Source organism: Antechinus flavipes, chromosome 1 (assembly GCF_016432865.1).
Source record: "Antechinus flavipes isolate AdamAnt ecotype Samford, QLD, Australia chromosome 1, AdamAnt_v2, whole genome shotgun sequence".
NCBI classification, from domain to species: domain Eukaryota; kingdom Metazoa; phylum Chordata; class Mammalia; order Dasyuromorphia; family Dasyuridae; genus Antechinus; species Antechinus flavipes.
In genome coordinates this window covers 654,506,790-654,523,311 of record NC_067398.1, presented here as the reverse complement: position 1 = coordinate 654,523,311, position 16,522 = coordinate 654,506,790, and the positions used below count along the sequence as shown (strand labels likewise).

General features: G+C 53.0%; 2 protein-coding genes across 7 annotated transcripts in view; one reads left to right on the top strand and one right to left on the bottom strand.

Annotated features, from left to right (window-relative positions):
- The window catches only part of DOCK6 (dedicator of cytokinesis 6), a 50,285-nt gene that overhangs the window by 12,380 nt on the left and 21,383 nt on the right, over positions 1 to 16,522 (top strand). For all 6 annotated transcript variants that reach the window (XM_051971557.1, XM_051971556.1, XM_051971561.1 and 3 more), the window contains exons 3-14: positions 201 to 376; positions 456 to 524; positions 1,108 to 1,237; positions 2,817 to 3,029; positions 3,292 to 3,377; positions 5,149 to 5,215; positions 6,318 to 6,467; positions 8,522 to 8,602; positions 8,895 to 9,051; positions 10,690 to 10,814; positions 10,986 to 11,079; positions 12,366 to 12,528. In XM_051971557.1, coding sequence (XP_051827517.1) covers positions 201 to 376; positions 456 to 524; positions 1,108 to 1,237; positions 2,817 to 3,029; positions 3,292 to 3,377; positions 5,149 to 5,215; positions 6,318 to 6,467; positions 8,522 to 8,602; positions 8,895 to 9,051; positions 10,690 to 10,814; positions 10,986 to 11,079; positions 12,366 to 12,528 — 1,511 coding nt within the window. The remainder of the gene's footprint in view (positions 1 to 200; positions 377 to 455; positions 525 to 1,107; positions 1,238 to 2,816; positions 3,030 to 3,291; positions 3,378 to 5,148; positions 5,216 to 6,317; positions 6,468 to 8,521; positions 8,603 to 8,894; positions 9,052 to 10,689; positions 10,815 to 10,985; positions 11,080 to 12,365; positions 12,529 to 16,522) is intronic.
- On the bottom strand, positions 12,726 to 14,546 carry ANGPTL8 (angiopoietin like 8). The gene is made up of 4 exons (XM_051971565.1): positions 14,022 to 14,546; positions 13,729 to 13,890; positions 13,223 to 13,332; positions 12,726 to 13,129 (listed from the first exon to the last, which is right to left on the bottom strand). Exons 1-4 carry the CDS (start codon positions 14,310 to 14,312, stop codon positions 13,102 to 13,104), a joined length of 591 nt encoding a protein of 196 aa, XP_051827525.1. The 5' UTR covers positions 14,313 to 14,546; the 3' UTR covers positions 12,726 to 13,101.

Sequence of the window (16,522 nt, the reverse complement as noted above, 5' to 3'; positions counted from 1 at the left end):
TGCCGGCTGACTTAAGGAAAGCTTGTGAGCAGTCAGGGGCGGGGCCGCGGAGCCTGGAAAGCAGTTAGTTCCTCCCCCGGGGCTGGGGTCTCCCGGGGGGCCCGGATGGTCCTGTGGGCTGCAGAGACAGGCCGGAGAGCCGCCTCCAGACCCCTCTGCTCTGGGGAGAAGCTGATCCTGCTTGGGGGGGCTGCCCCCAGGTGCCCCTGACGGAGGTCGTGGAGCCCCTGGACCTGGAGGAGTTCCTGCTGAACCACCCTCTGGATGCGGAGCCCGGCCCGCTGCGAGACCTCATGGAGTTCCCGGCCGACGACCTGGAGCTGGTGCTGCAGGCCCGCGAGTGCCGGACCACAGAGCCCGGGATCCCAGAAGAGGGGTGGGTGCCCCCGTGTCCCCCCGTGGGCCTGGGCCGCCATTCTTGGCCCCTGACAGCCCGCTTCTGTCTCCTCCAAAAGGAAACTGGACGCTCGGGTGAGAGACGCCATCGAAACCTACACTGAGGACTGGGTCATCGTGCGCAGGAAGTGAGTAATCTCTGGAGGCCGGTCCTGTCGCGGGGGCTCCGGCTCCGTCTCCCCCTCTGCAAAGTGGGCCCTGTTCACGTTGAAAGCCGAGGTGGGCACTTGCTGCTTGGGCGAAGGAAAGCGGCCACACTTTGGCAGCGCCGGGGAGTTTTCAGCCGGCCCCCGGCCGGGGACGGGGGGTCTCTCTAATCAGTGGGAGAAAAGTCCCCCCGCTGAGCCTGGTTTCTGACCAGAGTTCCTGCTGACTTCCCCGCCTGGGACAGCGCCCCCCACCCCAGGGAACCTTCCTGTCTTTCTGTTGCTCTTCCCCCTGGCTCCGAAAGGGAAGCGGGCACGGGGACATCCGCTCCTCTCCTTCCTCTTTAAGCGAGGAGGAGGTGAAGGCCCACAGAGAGAGGGGGCAGCCGGGCCCAGGTTACCCAGGCCCTGCCCTGAGCCCCGGCCCCAGTGTGTACCGAAACCCGGTGCGAGAGGAGACTACCTCCAAAGCTGGGCCACGTGGCCCTCGTGGGCTGTCCCGTGAGCCCCAGGGAAAGGCCGGCACGGGACCATCGCCCACTGCCCCTGCCCTCACCTCTGCCAGGTACCAGAACCTGAGTTCATCATACAGTCCCAGCACCTCCGAGAGGCATCGAGAGCGGCAGAAAAGCCTGAGTCGACAAGTCTTTGAGATGGATTCAGCTGCAGATGAGAGGCTGGCCTCTGAGGACTTGGTAAGGTCCAGCTGGAAACTCCGCGCTGGCCCCTCTCCTTCTAAGTTGTACACACCAACTTTGTTTTTGCTTTTTATACTAATAGCTTTTTATTTTTCAAAATACATACGAAGATGGTTTTCAAATTTCTCCTTTAGAAAACCTTGTATTCCAAATTTTTCCCCTCCCTTTCTCCTGGACAGCCAGTAATCCAACATAAGTTAAACATTTGCATTCTTCTAAACATACTTCCATATTTATCGTGCTGCACAAGAAAAATCACACTGAAAAGGGGAAAAAATGAGAAAGAAAAAAGCAAGCAAACAGATACTACGAAAAATGTTGTGAACGACATTCAGTTCCCATAGTTCTCTCTCCGGATGTGGATGGTTCTCTCCATTTCGAGTCTATTGAAATTGTCCCAAATTAGCTCATTGTTGAAAAGAACCACGTCTGTCACAGTTGATCATCTTCTTGTTGCCGTGTACAGTAATCTTCTGGCTCTGCTCTTTTCACTCAGCATGAGTTCATGTAGGTCTCTCCAGGCCTCTCTGAAATCATCCTGCTGGTCATTCCTTACAGAACAATAGTATTCCATAGCATTATATACCACAATTTATTCAGCCGTTCTCCAGTTTCCAGTTTCTGGCCACTACAAACAGGGCTGCTACAAACCCTTTCCCTCCTTTAAGCTCTGTTTGGGATATAAGCCCAGTAGTAGCACTGCTGGGTCAGAGGGCATGCACAGTTTGATAACTTTTTGGGCATAATTCCAGATTGCTCTCCAGAATGGTTGGATTCATTCACAACTCCACCAACAATGCATCAGTGTCCCCATTTTCCCGCATCCCCTCCAACATTTGTCATTTTCTTTTCCTGTCATCTTAGCCAATCTGAGAGGTGTGTAGGGGTATCTCAGAGCTGTCTGAAGTTGCATTTCTCTAATAGTGACTTAAAGCATTTTTTTTATGACTAGAAATGGCTTCAATTTCTTTGTCTGAAAATTGTTCATATCCTTTGACCATTTCATCAATTGGAGAATGGCTTATACACACCTATCTTGAATATGCAGGGAACACTTTAAATTAGGAAGGCCTGAGTTCAAATCCAGCCCCAAACACGTAATAGCTGTGTGACCCTTGTCAGGACACTCAATATCTGTTTGCCTTTATTATTATTTAATTAGTTTGATTATATTTTACTACTATTAATACTAGCCCCAAACAAATTGTTGTGAGGATAAAAGAGATAATATTTGTAAAGCACTCTAAACACTGGCTGTCACTATTTAACCCTTTCCCTTCCGGGCCAGCCACGCTCACTGATCCTTCAGGACTGGACACGCCTGCCTGGACCACCCCCTTCTCCGGTGCCATAGGGTCAGTGCAGCTGGTCCGGGCTCAGGATTCTATTTACCGCCTGTCTCTGGCTGTCCAGTTCAGGAATGGAGTTTAGTGACTCCCCCTCTTTGCCTGGCTGACCAGCAGGGTCTCTGGGCGTATAACTTGTTTAGTGCTAATCAATGAATGCAGTGGAACACACTTGGAGGGAGAAGGCCCGCCGGGGGGGCTCCCTCACGGACCGCCTCCTTGCCCCCCAGGATGACCTGAAGCACTGCTCGGCCTCCCTGGACGACACACCCCGGGGGAGCTGGGCCTCCAACATCTTCGACCTGAAAAACTCTGCTGCGGACTCGCTGCTGCCCTCCCTGCTGGAGCACACAGCGCCCGAGGAGATCGACCGCAGGAACGAGGAGCTCCGGAGGCAGAACCGGCCCCGCGACCTCTTGGCCCTGTACCCCGCCCCGGACGAGGTGAGCCCCCACCAGAGCTCCGCCCGCAAAGTCCCGGGACTGGCTCAAGGGCTGTGGGGGGCCGCGGGGGGCTGCAGGGGCGAGCTCAGGCGCCAGTCTGTGGCCTTGGACGAGAGGGGTCCCCTCCCCGCTGGGCCGGGCCGGTGCCATAGGCACCAACCTGGGCGCAGAATCCCACTTTAATGCCCTCGTCGGAGCTCTGGCCCCCGCCAGTCTGTGTCTCCAGGGCGTGCGAGAGTCACCGCTCTGCCTTCTCCCGCAGGATGAGGCTGTTGAGCGTTGCAGTGTCCCAGAGCCCCCCAAAGAACACTTTGGGCAGAGAATCCTGGTCAAATGTCTGTCTCTCAAGTGAGTGTGGACTTCACCTTGCTCTGCCCCCCTGCCCCGCCCCCGCCCAGGGTCCCTGGAGGATGTCTCGGGTAACCGACCCTGTGCCCCCACGGCGGACGCTGAGCGCAAGCACGAGGGGCGAGGGTGGGGGTGCAGAGAGGAAGCAGAGAGACCCTGCAGGGAGAGCGGGCCAGGGAGAAGGCCCCAGATGCCCGGACTCGGAAGAGACCGAGAACTCCGAGGTGGGGAGTGCAGGGGCCGAGGGGCCGCCGTGCCGTCCCAAGGAGGCGCCTGTTCAGAAAGAAGCTGCAGGTCCATTAGTGCCCCACCTGCCCCACTCTGCGTGCCAGGTGTGTCTGGGAGCTGGCAGTGTTCTCAGTGGGCCGTCTGCCTCAGCCTCCTCATTGGCCAGCGCGAGGCTTAGCCGGCTGTGCTGCCCCCGGTGCAGGCCTGGTGAGGGGGGCCGGGGGATCATTCCCACCGCCTCAGCAGCCAGGGAACGGCCGCATTTTGGGCAGAGCAGCTGGCACATAATCCATGAGGGAAGAGGGAGGGCCGTGCTCTGAGCAGCTCCAAGCAATCTCCTGGCAGTCTTTAACTCGCACCAAGAAACTCCCGATGTTAGAAATGCAGAGGGCCGTGGGACCGGGGCACAGGGAGTGGAGGACAAGCCCTAGAGTCAGGAGGACCCAGACTCAAAAGTGACCTCAGACACTGGCTGTGTGACCTTGTGCAAGTCACTTAACTGTGATTGCTGGTCCTCCCCCCCCCCAAAAAAAAAAAAAAAGACTCAGGATTTTCTTAAAGCTTTTTTTATTTTTTATTTTCAAAACATATACACAGATAATTTTTCAACAATGATCCTTGCAAAACTTTGTGTTCCAAATCCGCCCCCATCCTCTCCCCTAAATGGCAAGTAATCCAATATATGTTAAACATGGGGGGAAAAAGTTAAATCCAATATATGTATACATATTTATGTAATTATACTGCACAGGATCAGATCAAAAAGTTTAAAAAATGAGAAAGAAAATAAAATGCAAGCAAACAACAGCTAAGAGTGAAAATGCTATATTGTGAACCACCGATAGCTCTCTTTACAAGATCATTGAAAATGGTCTGAATCATCTCATTCTGGAAAGAGCCACATCCGTCAGAATTGATCGTCATATAGTCTTGTTGTTGCCGTGTACAATGATCTTAGGGATTTTTTTTAAACTGCTTTTAGAAACAAAAACAAAATCTCTTTATTGACCCATCCATCTGTTGGAGTTTTATAACCTGCTGAACCAAAGGGTTCCAAGAGCACTTAGTATAAAAAAACAAACAAGCAAAACAACCTTTGAACATTATTTTTTATCTAAGATACAGCAAAACACGAACAAGTTTTAAACATTTAGAGGGATAATTCCCCACAGGATCCTTCTTGCTTTGTGCCCCATTTTAGGAGTTTGTAGAATTTTTTTACACACATACAGATATAAACATGTATAAGACTCAGGAAGTGAACATCAACTTTATCAGTGGGAGAGATAGAAGAAAGGCCTCAAGCAAGCAACTCTTACCTATCCAGGCCTTCTATTTCTCATCCATAAAATGGGCATTTGCTTTCTAGCTCTTAGGATGTTACGAGGAGAGCCACAACTAAATGGGGGTGCTCATTATTCTTAGGACTTTGTGCTTGACGTCTTCAGGAAGGGCTGCCGGGCTCGCTCAGGGCCAAGGAGCTGAGCCTGCGGGTGCAGTGGGGTGGAGGGGGAACTTGTTCCATGCGATTCTCTCCATCCAGGTTTGAGATAGAAATCGAGCCCATCTTTGGAATCCTTGCCCTGTACGACGTCAGGGAAAAGAAGAAGGTAGGCAGCTGCCCTTCCTCCTGGGCCTGATGCCCCGTGGGGCCCCTTAGGAGGCCCTGCTGTCCTGGGACAGCTCAGTCCTGGAGACCTACTATGTAGTAGGGGAAAGATCAGTAACAGCCCCTCTGCCTTCCCTTGCATGGGACCCTCCTCTGATTCCTGGCCGCCAAACCCCCCGGCTGTCACACTGTTCTCTCAGAATATATTCTGACTATTTCTATACGTGGGGTAGTATGGAATGAGTTTAGGGCTTGGAGTCAAGAAGTCCTAGATGTAAGCTTCCCAGCTGTATGATTCTAAACAAATCATTTAACCTAGAAAAAGCTTCTGTTTTCTTTCTTTCTTTTTTTTAAATTTTCTTTTTAAAAATTTTCCCCCTCTTTATAGTATTATATTTTTTCCAATTACACGTAAATATAGTTTTCAACATTTTTTTTCTCCATCTCCTCTACTCCCCTCTCCCTAAGATGTCAAGTAGTCTGATATAGGTTATACATGTACAATTATATTAAATATATTTCCATATTAGTCATGTTGTGAAAGAAGAATCAGAGCACAAGGGAAAAATCACAAGAAGAAAAAAGTTACAATACTGTGCTATTCTATTCAGACTCCATAGTTCTTTCTCTGGATATGAATGAAGGGTTAGTTTTCTTGAAAATAAAGCACTGTTTGGAATAAGGCCTGTTGGCCCTGCTAGAGGTAGTTATTGAGAGGTACATATTGTATAAAGCTGGAAGCACCTTGCATTATTAACTGTGATCATTGTTGAGAGGCAAGTGGCACAGTGGGCAGAGAACTGGTCTTGGAGCTGGAGTGGGGCACTTGTGGATTCATACCCTGAATGAATCTGCCTTGGAGCTCCCTCTCCCAACAACATCACAGGTCTGGTCAGAAATTAGTAATATTAAATAACAAAACCACCAATTCCCAGAGGTTCTAAAATATAATCTCCTTGAGGTCAGGGAGCTGTTTCTTTCCCAAGGTCATGTCTCCATCATAGAGCCTCATATATAAGTTAGGATTGACCTGGCCCTGGGCGAGGGTTCAGAGGACTCCCTGGAAGCTGCCGCTGCTCTCCCATAATGTCTTTCCCCTACAGATCTCAGAAAATTTCTACTTTGACCTGAACTCTGACCACATGAAGGGACTGCTCCGGGCCCATGTGGCACACCCAGCCATCTCCACCCTGGCGCGCTCTGCCATATTTTCCATCACCTACCCCTCCCCAGACATCTTCCTGGTCATTAAGGTGAGCAAGTACTTGCTTGGGACCTTCTTTGGGTTCCTGGTCCCCCAGCCCCCAGCTGGCGCCGTTTTCTCCTTGGAATACTTTGTATTACCTATTTCTGTACCCCAGGTGAACTAAAATGAGAATTGGGCCTGGGATGAGGTATCCCAGGCATTTAGGAATGACTATAGTCATGGAACGGGGGGAAGGAGCAAAGGATGGATGGGACCGAGGGGCGGGCTGCGCAGCCGGGACTCTGGGAAGAGGCGGTCCCTCTGGCTGGACAGTCCAGGAATCCTTCCCCATAAGAAGGGCGCCTTGAGTTGGGCTTTCGGGGAACGGCCGAGATTTGGGTTGGGCAGATGGCAGCGGGTGCCAAACGACGGCAGAGGAAGGAAGGAGGTGCGTGTTTGGGATGGTTGGAGCTGACAGAGAACGGGTACTAGTGATGGGGAAGAGGGGCGGTGTCAGGACCAGGAAAGGCTTCTCTTGGAAGATAGGATTTAAGTCTTCAGTGAACCAATGAAAGTGCATGGAGTCAAGGCAGAAGGCTACATCAGGCCGGTGTCCCGCAATCGCAAAGCCCATGGAGGGGGGTAGTGTGTAAGAGGACTGGAAAGGTAGGAAGGGACTTTCAAAGTTAGGCCAAGGATTTTATATTTAGTTATGGAGGTGATAGGGAACCACTGATGTTCACTGGGTGGTTAGGAGATGGAGGAGTCTATAATTTCTTCATGGTAGCTGCGTGAAGGTTGGACTCAGCAGGAGAGAGATGAGGCAGAGAAATCGTAAGGATAGGACATGAAGTGATGTACGCCTGCCCCCGGGCATTGTGTATGGCAGGAGAGAAGAGGACTTATGGGGGAGGTGTTCTGGGTAGAAATGGTGAGACTGAAACATAGATTAGCTACATAAAGAAGGCTGACTTGGGTCACTGGTGAGACGTGTCAGAAATGGGAAAAGAGAAAAGCTCAGGGGAAAGGTCATGAATTCTGTTTGGACTTGTGGAATTTGAGAAGCTACAAGACATCCAGTTTTAGATGTTCACAAGACAATTGGTGATGTTAAGACTAGTGCCAAAGAGACAAAGTAGGGCTGGATGTGTAATTGTGGGAGAGATGATCATTGAACTATAGGAGTTGATGAGATCACCAGAGAGGATAAAGAAAGAGGGCCGGGACTGAACCTTGAGGGGTGCCCACAATGGGCATCCGGATGGAAATCCACAAGCCACTAACGGTTATTGATTTGGAAAGACTCTGCATTACATGGTCAGAACTCTGAATTATGGGGCTACATTAACTGGTCAGAACTTTGATTTAAAGGGCAACTAGGTGGTTCAGTGGATAGGGCATCAGCCCTGGAGTCAGGAGGACTGGGATACTCACTAGCTTTGTGACCCTGGACAAATCACGTAATCCCGATTGCCTCCCTCTGAAACCCCCCAAACTAAAACTCAGAACCTTGCTTTAGAAAGATCAGTTTGATAGATAGTCCAGTTGTAGGATGGACCCAAGCAGGGAGAGATTTGAATTGGGAGACCAACTGTAAGATGGTCACACTGGTCCAGGTGCGGGGACGGTGGGGGCCTGGTGCCAGCCTGGTACCAGAGTGAGTGGGGAGGAGACTCAGATAGGAGGGGCTGTGAAGGGAGTGGATACATGAGTGGGGTCTCAGTTCGCTTGCACACAACCTGCAGGCCTTGGTTCCCTGAGTGAGGAAGTGAGGGAGCCAGATTTCCTTCTCCCTGACCTCATCTCTTCCAGCTCTCAGCCTCAGCTCTGTTTCTGAGAGGCCAGGGAGCCGTGGTCACCCTTCCCAGCAACATCCTCCCAGCTGAGGAACGTCCCCAGCTCCCTCTCCGAGACCCCCGGAGGGCTTTTTCTTGGGCCTGAGTGAGCAGCTGGCAGGGACCAAGCAGGCCCGGAGAGATCTTGCCCAGCTCCATCCTGTGTCTACAGTCTCACCTAGTCCCTTCTTGTTCTTTCTGAACCAAAGAGCCCTCGCGTCCTGCCCTGCCTCCTACTCCTTGAGCTAACTCATGCTCCTGTTCTCAACCCTCCCTTCTCCCACAGCTGGAGAAAGTCTTGCAGCAAGGGGACATCGGTGAGTGCTGTGAGCCTTACATGGTCATGAAGGAGTCAGATGCTGCGAAGGTGGGAGCCTGGCAGGTGGAGACTGTGGGCGGGGCTGGGGAATCCCCTGGGACGTCCCAACCCCGAAGCAGCCATAGTTGGTATTCTCTAGCCTGGGCCATGGGGGGTCCCCACTTTAGATGGAAAGATGCAGGCCCGGAAAGACCCAGCTAATATTTCACAGCCAGGCCCCGGTGGAGCCGGAGCCAAGAACCCCAGCTTTGTAACCCCCAGCCCAACTGGGCTGTTCCACAGTGAGGAGGTGGGGACCAGGCTAGGACTCTAAGGGAAAACCATGTCTCGGGGGGGACAGAACAAGGAGAAGCTGGAGAAGTTACGTCACGCAGCCGAGCAGTTCTGCAGCCGTCTGGGCTGCTACCGCATGCCCTTTGCCTGGACCGCCGTGCATCTGGCCAACATTATCAACAGTGCTGGCTCCACGGACCGAGATTCCTCCGACTCTGAGAGCGGTGAGCGGGGGGAGACCATGGGGCCCAAGGTGTGACCGCTGGGGGAAGCTGAGAGGGGACTTCTGGGTGCAGACGCTCTGGGGAGAAGTCTTACAAGGTGGGGGTGCAGGATTGGGGTCCTTCTCTGAGCTTTCGGTGATCCCTTCTTCAATCATCTTTCTTCTCTAATCCTTAATTGTGCAAAACTCTCTTCCCTTTGCACAGCCCTCCCTCACATAAATCCACTTTGTTTGTAAGTCATAGCATCACTTGGAGAACTCTATAGTTCTCCAACTATAGATTGGAGACAACAAGGAGGCTCTATAGATTTTGAGATTTCCTGCCCCAAGTCATGGAAGGCAATCAGGGTCAGGTAGCCACGCCTTTGAGGGGTTTCCCCCTCTCGAGCAGTAGAGAAAGACAGAGCGAGACAGCCTCTCCCCATCCTGCTCGTTGCTGCTTTCTCTAGTCAGCTCCCCGCTTCAGAACTTTGCCTCTTCAGGTCGGCTCCTAACGTCAAGAGCAGAGCTCTCTGGGCTCTAGGCAGCTGTGCTAGCTTTCATTTTTCCTCACCTCCATCGGGTTCTGTCACCTCCCAGGTTCTTTGACTACTTTATTTGTCCTTTCATTCTGTGACTTCTCACTGACTCAGTCAGGGCCTCCTTGGGCCCACCTTACACTGAGAAAGTCAAAATCTACCCTTGTGTCTAGTATGACACAGGTAATAGTAGTTTTCTCATGTCCCCAGTTTTTTGATTAAAGATTTCCAACATTAAACTTCAAAATTCTTACAGTAATCACATTCAAGTTAGTAGCTGGGAAACAATTTATTACAGCCAAATCTACTGTCAGTGGAGACCTTTCTTTCTGAGAAACATACTTTCTCTTGGCTTTTTTCAGAATTTTTGTCTGAAGTGCTTCAATTTCTCTCAGAATGGCTCACAATTTTCCTCAAGTGATTTTTTTTCTGTTTCTCACCAAAAAAATCCTTTTTCTGCCCCTTTCAATAAATAAAACATTCACATAAGAAAGATACAGTAACTATCTCAAGTGACTTTCCAGCTTTGATGTTTTATTTAGGATTTCTAGGCCTCTTTGCTGACGTTTTACTCCAAATACTGCTAACACTACCACTGGGAGAGGGGTGTGTGTGTGTGTGTGTGTGCATATGGTCAGGACTGGGGTAGAACAGAAAGTGTAGTGGATCTTTAGCCAAACGATTCCTCTTTCTCACTATATCTTTGTTTCAGTTTCCATCTCTTTCTTTAGTTCTACATCTCCCATTTCTTTCTCACCCTATCGCTTGTTTTCTCTTCTACCTCTCCTCCCAAATTTTTTCTTTTCTTCTTATTTCTTTCTTTGTCCATCTCTTCATTTCTTTTTTCTTTCCATCTTTTGTTCTCTTCTATTTCGCCTTCTTATCTTCCTTCCCATCTGTCTTTCTTCCCATTTCTCTTTTTCTCCTCATCTCTCCATATCTTTTCTTTCTTATCTCTCTTTCCCTCTGAAGAGTTTCCTCTTGTACCACTTTCTCTCCCTTCCATCTTTCTCTCCCTCCCTTCTCATTCTCCTCCTCTCTTTCTCTCCTTCCTGTCTCTCTCTCCATCATCTCTTCCCCTGCCAGTCCCCCTTTTTACTTCCCACTCCTTTCCATTTCAGAGCGGAAGTCCACTTGGAATGAGAGGAAGAGGAAGGCCTTTGAGCGGGCCAGCCTTGGGGATGATTCCTGTAGCTTCTCTAACTTTCGCCCAGCTACCCTGACCGTTACTAACTTCTTCAAACAGGTAGGGGTGATCCTTAGGCCGAAGTGAAGCCTGGAGCCTTGGGAGCTTAGTAGGACAGATTCTCCAGTCCTTGATGGGAGGGCTAGAATGAGAGTCCAGAGAAGGCGGGGTGGGCCTGGGATGCCCAGCAGGGCAGCAGCCAGGGCAGCCTGTTCTTGGCCCATGTTGCAGGAGGGAGACCGCCTGAGCGATGAAGATTTGTACAAGTTCCTGGCAGATATGAAGAGACCGTCCTCTGTGCTACGGAGGCTTCGGCCTGTCACAGGTACTGCTTGCCTCGTTATTTCCTCTACTGTCCCCTGCCTCCTTTCTCTGTTTCTAGACCTGCATAGTTTCCCATCTTCAGACACCTTTATCCTTATCTAATAATTGGCAGATACTGTCCCTTATCCCCCTATTCCCAAGCTCCTCTTTCTCTCTCTTCATCCCCTGACATCCCAGTCCCCAGCAGTCTCAATCCCAGTGACTTTTGTCACTGTTGTGAAACCCTCTCCCCCACGTACATGCACATATTCCCATGACACCAGCTGGACTGCCGCAAGCGAAGGAGTTGTTTCTGACGCAGATGTGGGGCCTTCTGGCTAACTCTGATCCCCTCAATCCCCCAAGGCTTTTGGATCTGTTGTGTTCTCTTTGGGCCAAAAGAGTATAAAAGCAATTTTTAAGATTTTATTGGGGGAGTTCCTGAAAACTACTGCTGACTATCCCTATGCTGACTCCTTTTCTCCCTATTTTGTTACTTTTTTGAATAAAATATTTTTTAAAAATTATTACTTGTTTTGTTTTGTTTTTGCAAAGTAGTCAGGGCTAAGTAACTTGCTGAGGTGACGTAGCTAGTGTCAAGTTTCTGAGGCCAAATTTGAACTCAGGTGCTCCTGACTCCGGAGCCAATCCACTGCACCGCCTTACTGCCCCTATGTTTATTATTCTTTATCATTCTTTTCTTTTAAATTTCAACTTCCAGGTTTATCTTCTCCCTGCTTTTAACCTCTTTGCCAAGAGTACTTATTTATCTTTATCTTTCTGGACTGATTTTTAGGCTCCTAGAGAATTGCTTCTTTTTGCAGATAAACCAGGGTTTATGATTGTAGTAAAATGTTAACCAGCATCTTTGGGGTCTAGATCATCCACAACATTAACCCTGACTGCTTTGCCAAAAAATAAAATAAAATAAGAGTAATATTTTAAAAAGTAATAGGATGGGGAGCGAAATAGTCAGCAATAGTTTTCAGGAGCTTCCCCAACAAAATCTTAAAAATTACTCTTATATCCTTTTGGTCCACAGAGAACACAATAGGTCCCAAACCTAGCACTGACCCTCTTCCTCAGATACCTCTGTCCCTGGGCCTTCACCCCAGGAATCAGCACATCCAGACACCCTGTCCCCAGGTCTGGTTTGAGGCAGCTTAGGTAGAGCCATTAGCATCCAGAGAAAGCCCTCTGTGGGGCAAGGTGGTCAGGGAAAGCTTCCTTGGTCAGGAGGAGGCCTTCCCAGATGAAGGTAAAATGTTGGCAAGGACCTAACCCTTCCCTCTCCCTTGTTCCCTGCAGCCCAGCTTAAGATCGACATCTCTCCAGCCCCTGAGAACCCCCACTTCTGCCTGTCCCCAGAGCTGCTGCATGTGAAGCCATACCCCGACCCCCGTGGTCGCCCCACCAAAGAGATCCTGGAGTTTCCAGCCCGGGAGGTCTATGCCCCCTTCACCAGCTACAGGTGGGTTCCAGTGGTGAGTCCTGAGGGCTTCGCTTTATTCTGGGGGTATTTCCTATCCTAGGCCTTTCCATCCCCTTCTTGGGCAGGGCTCAGAAGCAGGTTTGGGGCATTCAGGGGAGCCTGGGCTAAGAGGTCCCAGTGAAAGCCTTGGGATCGCGCAGGTCCCCTCCCATCCCCAAGAAATGGGTCCAGGTGGCTACAGACCAAAACAATGGTTTAATGTCAGCTTTGCAGCCTGCCCGAGGGCTCTGGCCCCCCAGCGACCTCTCCTCTGGCCGCTTCCCCGCGTGCTCGGCTCCTTCGGCCTCCCGAGCTCTTCAGCCGGGGCCCTGCCGCAGAGGCCCCTCGGGGAGGGAGCTCCGGGGGCCGAACGGTCCGTCCCCGCCTCCTGAGGTCTCGGGAAGTTGTGACTTGACCAAGATTACACAGACAGTCAGTGGCGTCCGGCCTCCAAACTCGGGTCCCCCGAGCGCGCTCTCCAGCCGTCCGGTCAGCCAGGACCCGAACGCTCTCCCCTGCTGGGCCCTCGTCCAGGGCCGTCCTACTTGGGCTCAGTCTTCTCCCGAGGCGAGCTCAGGATGGGAGTGCTACAGCTTGGAGCCTGGGAGGGGAGGGAGCCGTCGGTCACCGGGGCTCTCGGGGGAGGCCTCCAGGCTGCCCCGCTGCCCCCCGCCCTCGCCGGCCCCTTCCTCACCTGGCCCGAATGTGAGACAGCTGCTGCCGCTGCTGGGCCAGCTCTCGCTGCTGCCGCTGCACGTGACCCATCAGGGACCAGATGATCTGGCTTTGTTTGTCCACGTAGAGCTGTGGGGGCGAGGTTGGCCGTTGGCTCCCCCAGCCCTGGCAGGCCGACCTGGGCCGGCAGCCGCCCTCCCGCCCTCCCTCCATCTCCCCTTCTCTGGGGTCAGCCACGGCTGCGGGGGGATTAGTGCCCCCCCTCCTCCTGCCTCCGTGGGCCCCTCTAAACTGCCTTCTCCTAGTGGGGGGCCGCGTGGCAGAGACTGAGCTGTGGCCCCCCGTTGTCCAGGGCGTCGGCGCCACGGGGATGCTCCGGCACCGCAGGCTTTCCGGAGCCGTCCTGGCGATGGGGAGCGCCCTGGCCCCAAGCCCCTTCTTAACCCTGGGGGAAGCCGTCTGAGAGCGCAGGACGGAGCTCTAGCATGTCCCTCCCCATCCCCAGGGCACTCCCAGGGGCTTTACCTTGAGGTCTTCAAGCTCCTTCTGGGGGCGGCGGGGCGCTGCGGCAGCCAAGGCCCCCTGGAGCTTCTCCACCCTTTGCTGAAGATCCCGGTGCCCCTCCAGCACTTGGCTGAGGGCAATCCCAGCCCCCTGAGCTTGCAGCTCCAAGGTCTTCCCTTCCGCCTGTGGGGGCAAGGCAGCTGTTAGAAGGCTGCGGGCAGGTGAGCTAGGGAGAAGTCCCGCCGAGGGCCCGAGCCGTGGGAGTGCCAGGAGCTGCGGCTGCCCCGGGGCCCGCCTCCCCCACGCTCAGCTACCTGGATCTCCCCCAGGCTCCTCTGCAGCTCCTGCGTCCCTGCCCGGGCACTGCCCAGGTCCTGCTGCATCATCAGCACGGTCTGCTCGTACAGGCCCAGGCTGCGGCCGGCCTCGGCCAGCTGGGCCTCCGTGGCTTTGTAGATGTGCTTGAGGGCCTGGCCGAACTGCAGGACGCCGTGGAGGAGGATGCTGACTTCCTCTTGCAGCGCCAGCTCCGGGCTCGGCTTGGGGCGCGTGGGCATAGTCAGGGCCAGGCTGGGCATCAGGAGCAGGCACAAGAGGAGGGACATGGCTGCGGCGCAGAGGAGGCCGGAGTCTGGAGGCTGAGCCGGGACTGGGTCTGGGAGCCGCCGGCCTTTCCCTTTTATGCCCTGGGCACTGCCCGCTGGCCGGCTGCCAGCTTCAGCTCTCCCTCTCTTTCCTCTCCCCAGAGATCAATCGTTAACTTGTAGCATAGGGAGGAGGCGGATCCAGCCTCAGCCTCCTCCTCCTCATCAAGCAAGCCCTGAATTGTGCAAGGCCGGCATGGGGTGAGAGGAATTGCATCAGGGGCCGGGGCCACGGGATCTGGGCCAGCTGGATCCTTCCCTAACAGCTGGTCCGGGGTGGAGGTCAGGCTGCGCGCCAGGGGGCACGGACCGAGCCACACTCCCCCTCTGGCCCTCCTGGGGCCCTGGGCAACAAGGGCCCCTCAAGGCTCTCCCTCCTCCCATCCCCACCCCCAGTGAGAGGCACTGGTCAGGGAAAGGGGGGAAGGGGCTGCCCAAGCAGCTGCCCCCCGGTCACGTGTGCCCGTCCTGCAGCCCGTGACCCGGCTCTCGCCAGCCCTCAAGTCGCTGAGGAAGGTGCCCTCGAATCCTCTCCCTCTGCTCCTCGGGACCAGGGCAGATCCCAGGGCTGGGGGCGCGAGGGAGGCAGGACTTCATGCACACTTTTTGAGTGAGAGGCAGCGCGGCAAAGCCGGTGGCCATTGAGCACTGACTGACTAAGCTAAACGCTGAGGACTTGAGTTTTAAAGACAAAACCATCATCCCTGCCCTCAAAGGAGGGGGAGCGGAATGGAGTGGGGGGTGATGAGGAAGGGAGTGAGCATTTGTGAAGCTCCTACTGCGTGCCGGACACTGCTTAGCAGAGTACAAATTCTGCCTTCCTTGGTCCTCAACCACCCTACGGAGTAGATTATGGTCCCCATTTTACAATTGAGTAAACTGAGGCAGGCAGCTTAAGCGTTTGGCCGGAGTTACGCAGCTGGTAAGTGTCGGGCTGGATTCGAACTCCATGCACTAGGCCCTATGCTGGCTGCATGACTGTGGGCCATCGCGCAAGGCCGGAGCGCTCTAGACCACGGGTCACAGAGAAACCACAGACTTGCACTGTGAGAGAGATTTTCTCACTCGCCATTCGAGACAGTTCCTCATACCGATGAAATCACAGGTCTGGTCCCTGTTTCTATCCCTGTTCCTGAATAACTTATCCTTTAGTCATTCTTTTTGTTATTCCTGAGGAATACAAGTCCCTTATCTGGAACTCGCTCTACTTTGTCCTCACCTGGCTCAGGTGTTGGGCCTCTAATTAGCTTCTGAAAAGACTTTTGGCAGTTTTCTAGTTTTTGAGAATGATTTCTGCAGTCTAAGTGTTATTCCTTCAAGTCTGCTCAGATCCCGCTGTAACTCCCTCTAGACTGGGCTGCTTCCTTCTCTGGGAGGGAAGTTTTTCCCCTGCCCGAGCCTCAGTTTCCCCATTTATCTGACGCAGACACTAGTCCCCAGCCTGCCTGCTGAGGGGAGAGGATTATTCTCTCGGGACATGGCGTGGAAGGTTCCAGTAAATTCTGGTTTCAGTAGGAGACGGAGCACAGTCTGAGAATCAGGACCCTCCCCCCGGGTCACCCAGGAGCCTACCCCCCACCAGGCGACACGGCGGGTGGGCGTGGGCCCCACCCAGGCCCCTCTGGGGGAGTCTGTGGCCCCATGAAGCTGCACCGTGCTGGCTCTTCTGTCTGGCTCTGGGCACAGGCCAGGGCCACCCCCTGCAACCCTGGCCCGGCCCAGGGCCTCTTTCCCTCTTGCCTGGACTATTGCAACAGCCTTTTCACCACTCTCCCTGCCCCCCTCAGTCCCCTCTGATTTCATCCTGGCCTGGCTGCCAGTTAACCTTCCAGGCCAGAATTTGTCACGTCCCTCTCTCCGGATCCTTCGGGCTTGCCTTCAGAATCCCTGGAGCTCTGTCAGTAGAGACCACATGGCTACTTATTGGGGTCAGCGTAGGGATTTCTGTTGGGTAAAGGGGGGACTAATTGGCCCTGAAGCCCCTTCCATTGGTGATCTGGTGACGGAAAAGCCACATTCCCGACTCATTCGAGATTTCTTATGTTTCTAGGCCTAGTATCATATTTCCCTTTTTTTTTTTAATTTAATTTTTTCAATCAATAAGCATTTTTTCCTGCTTATTTCTCCCTACCCCAACCCAGAAACTTTGTAAATATGTTTCTAGTCAAGCA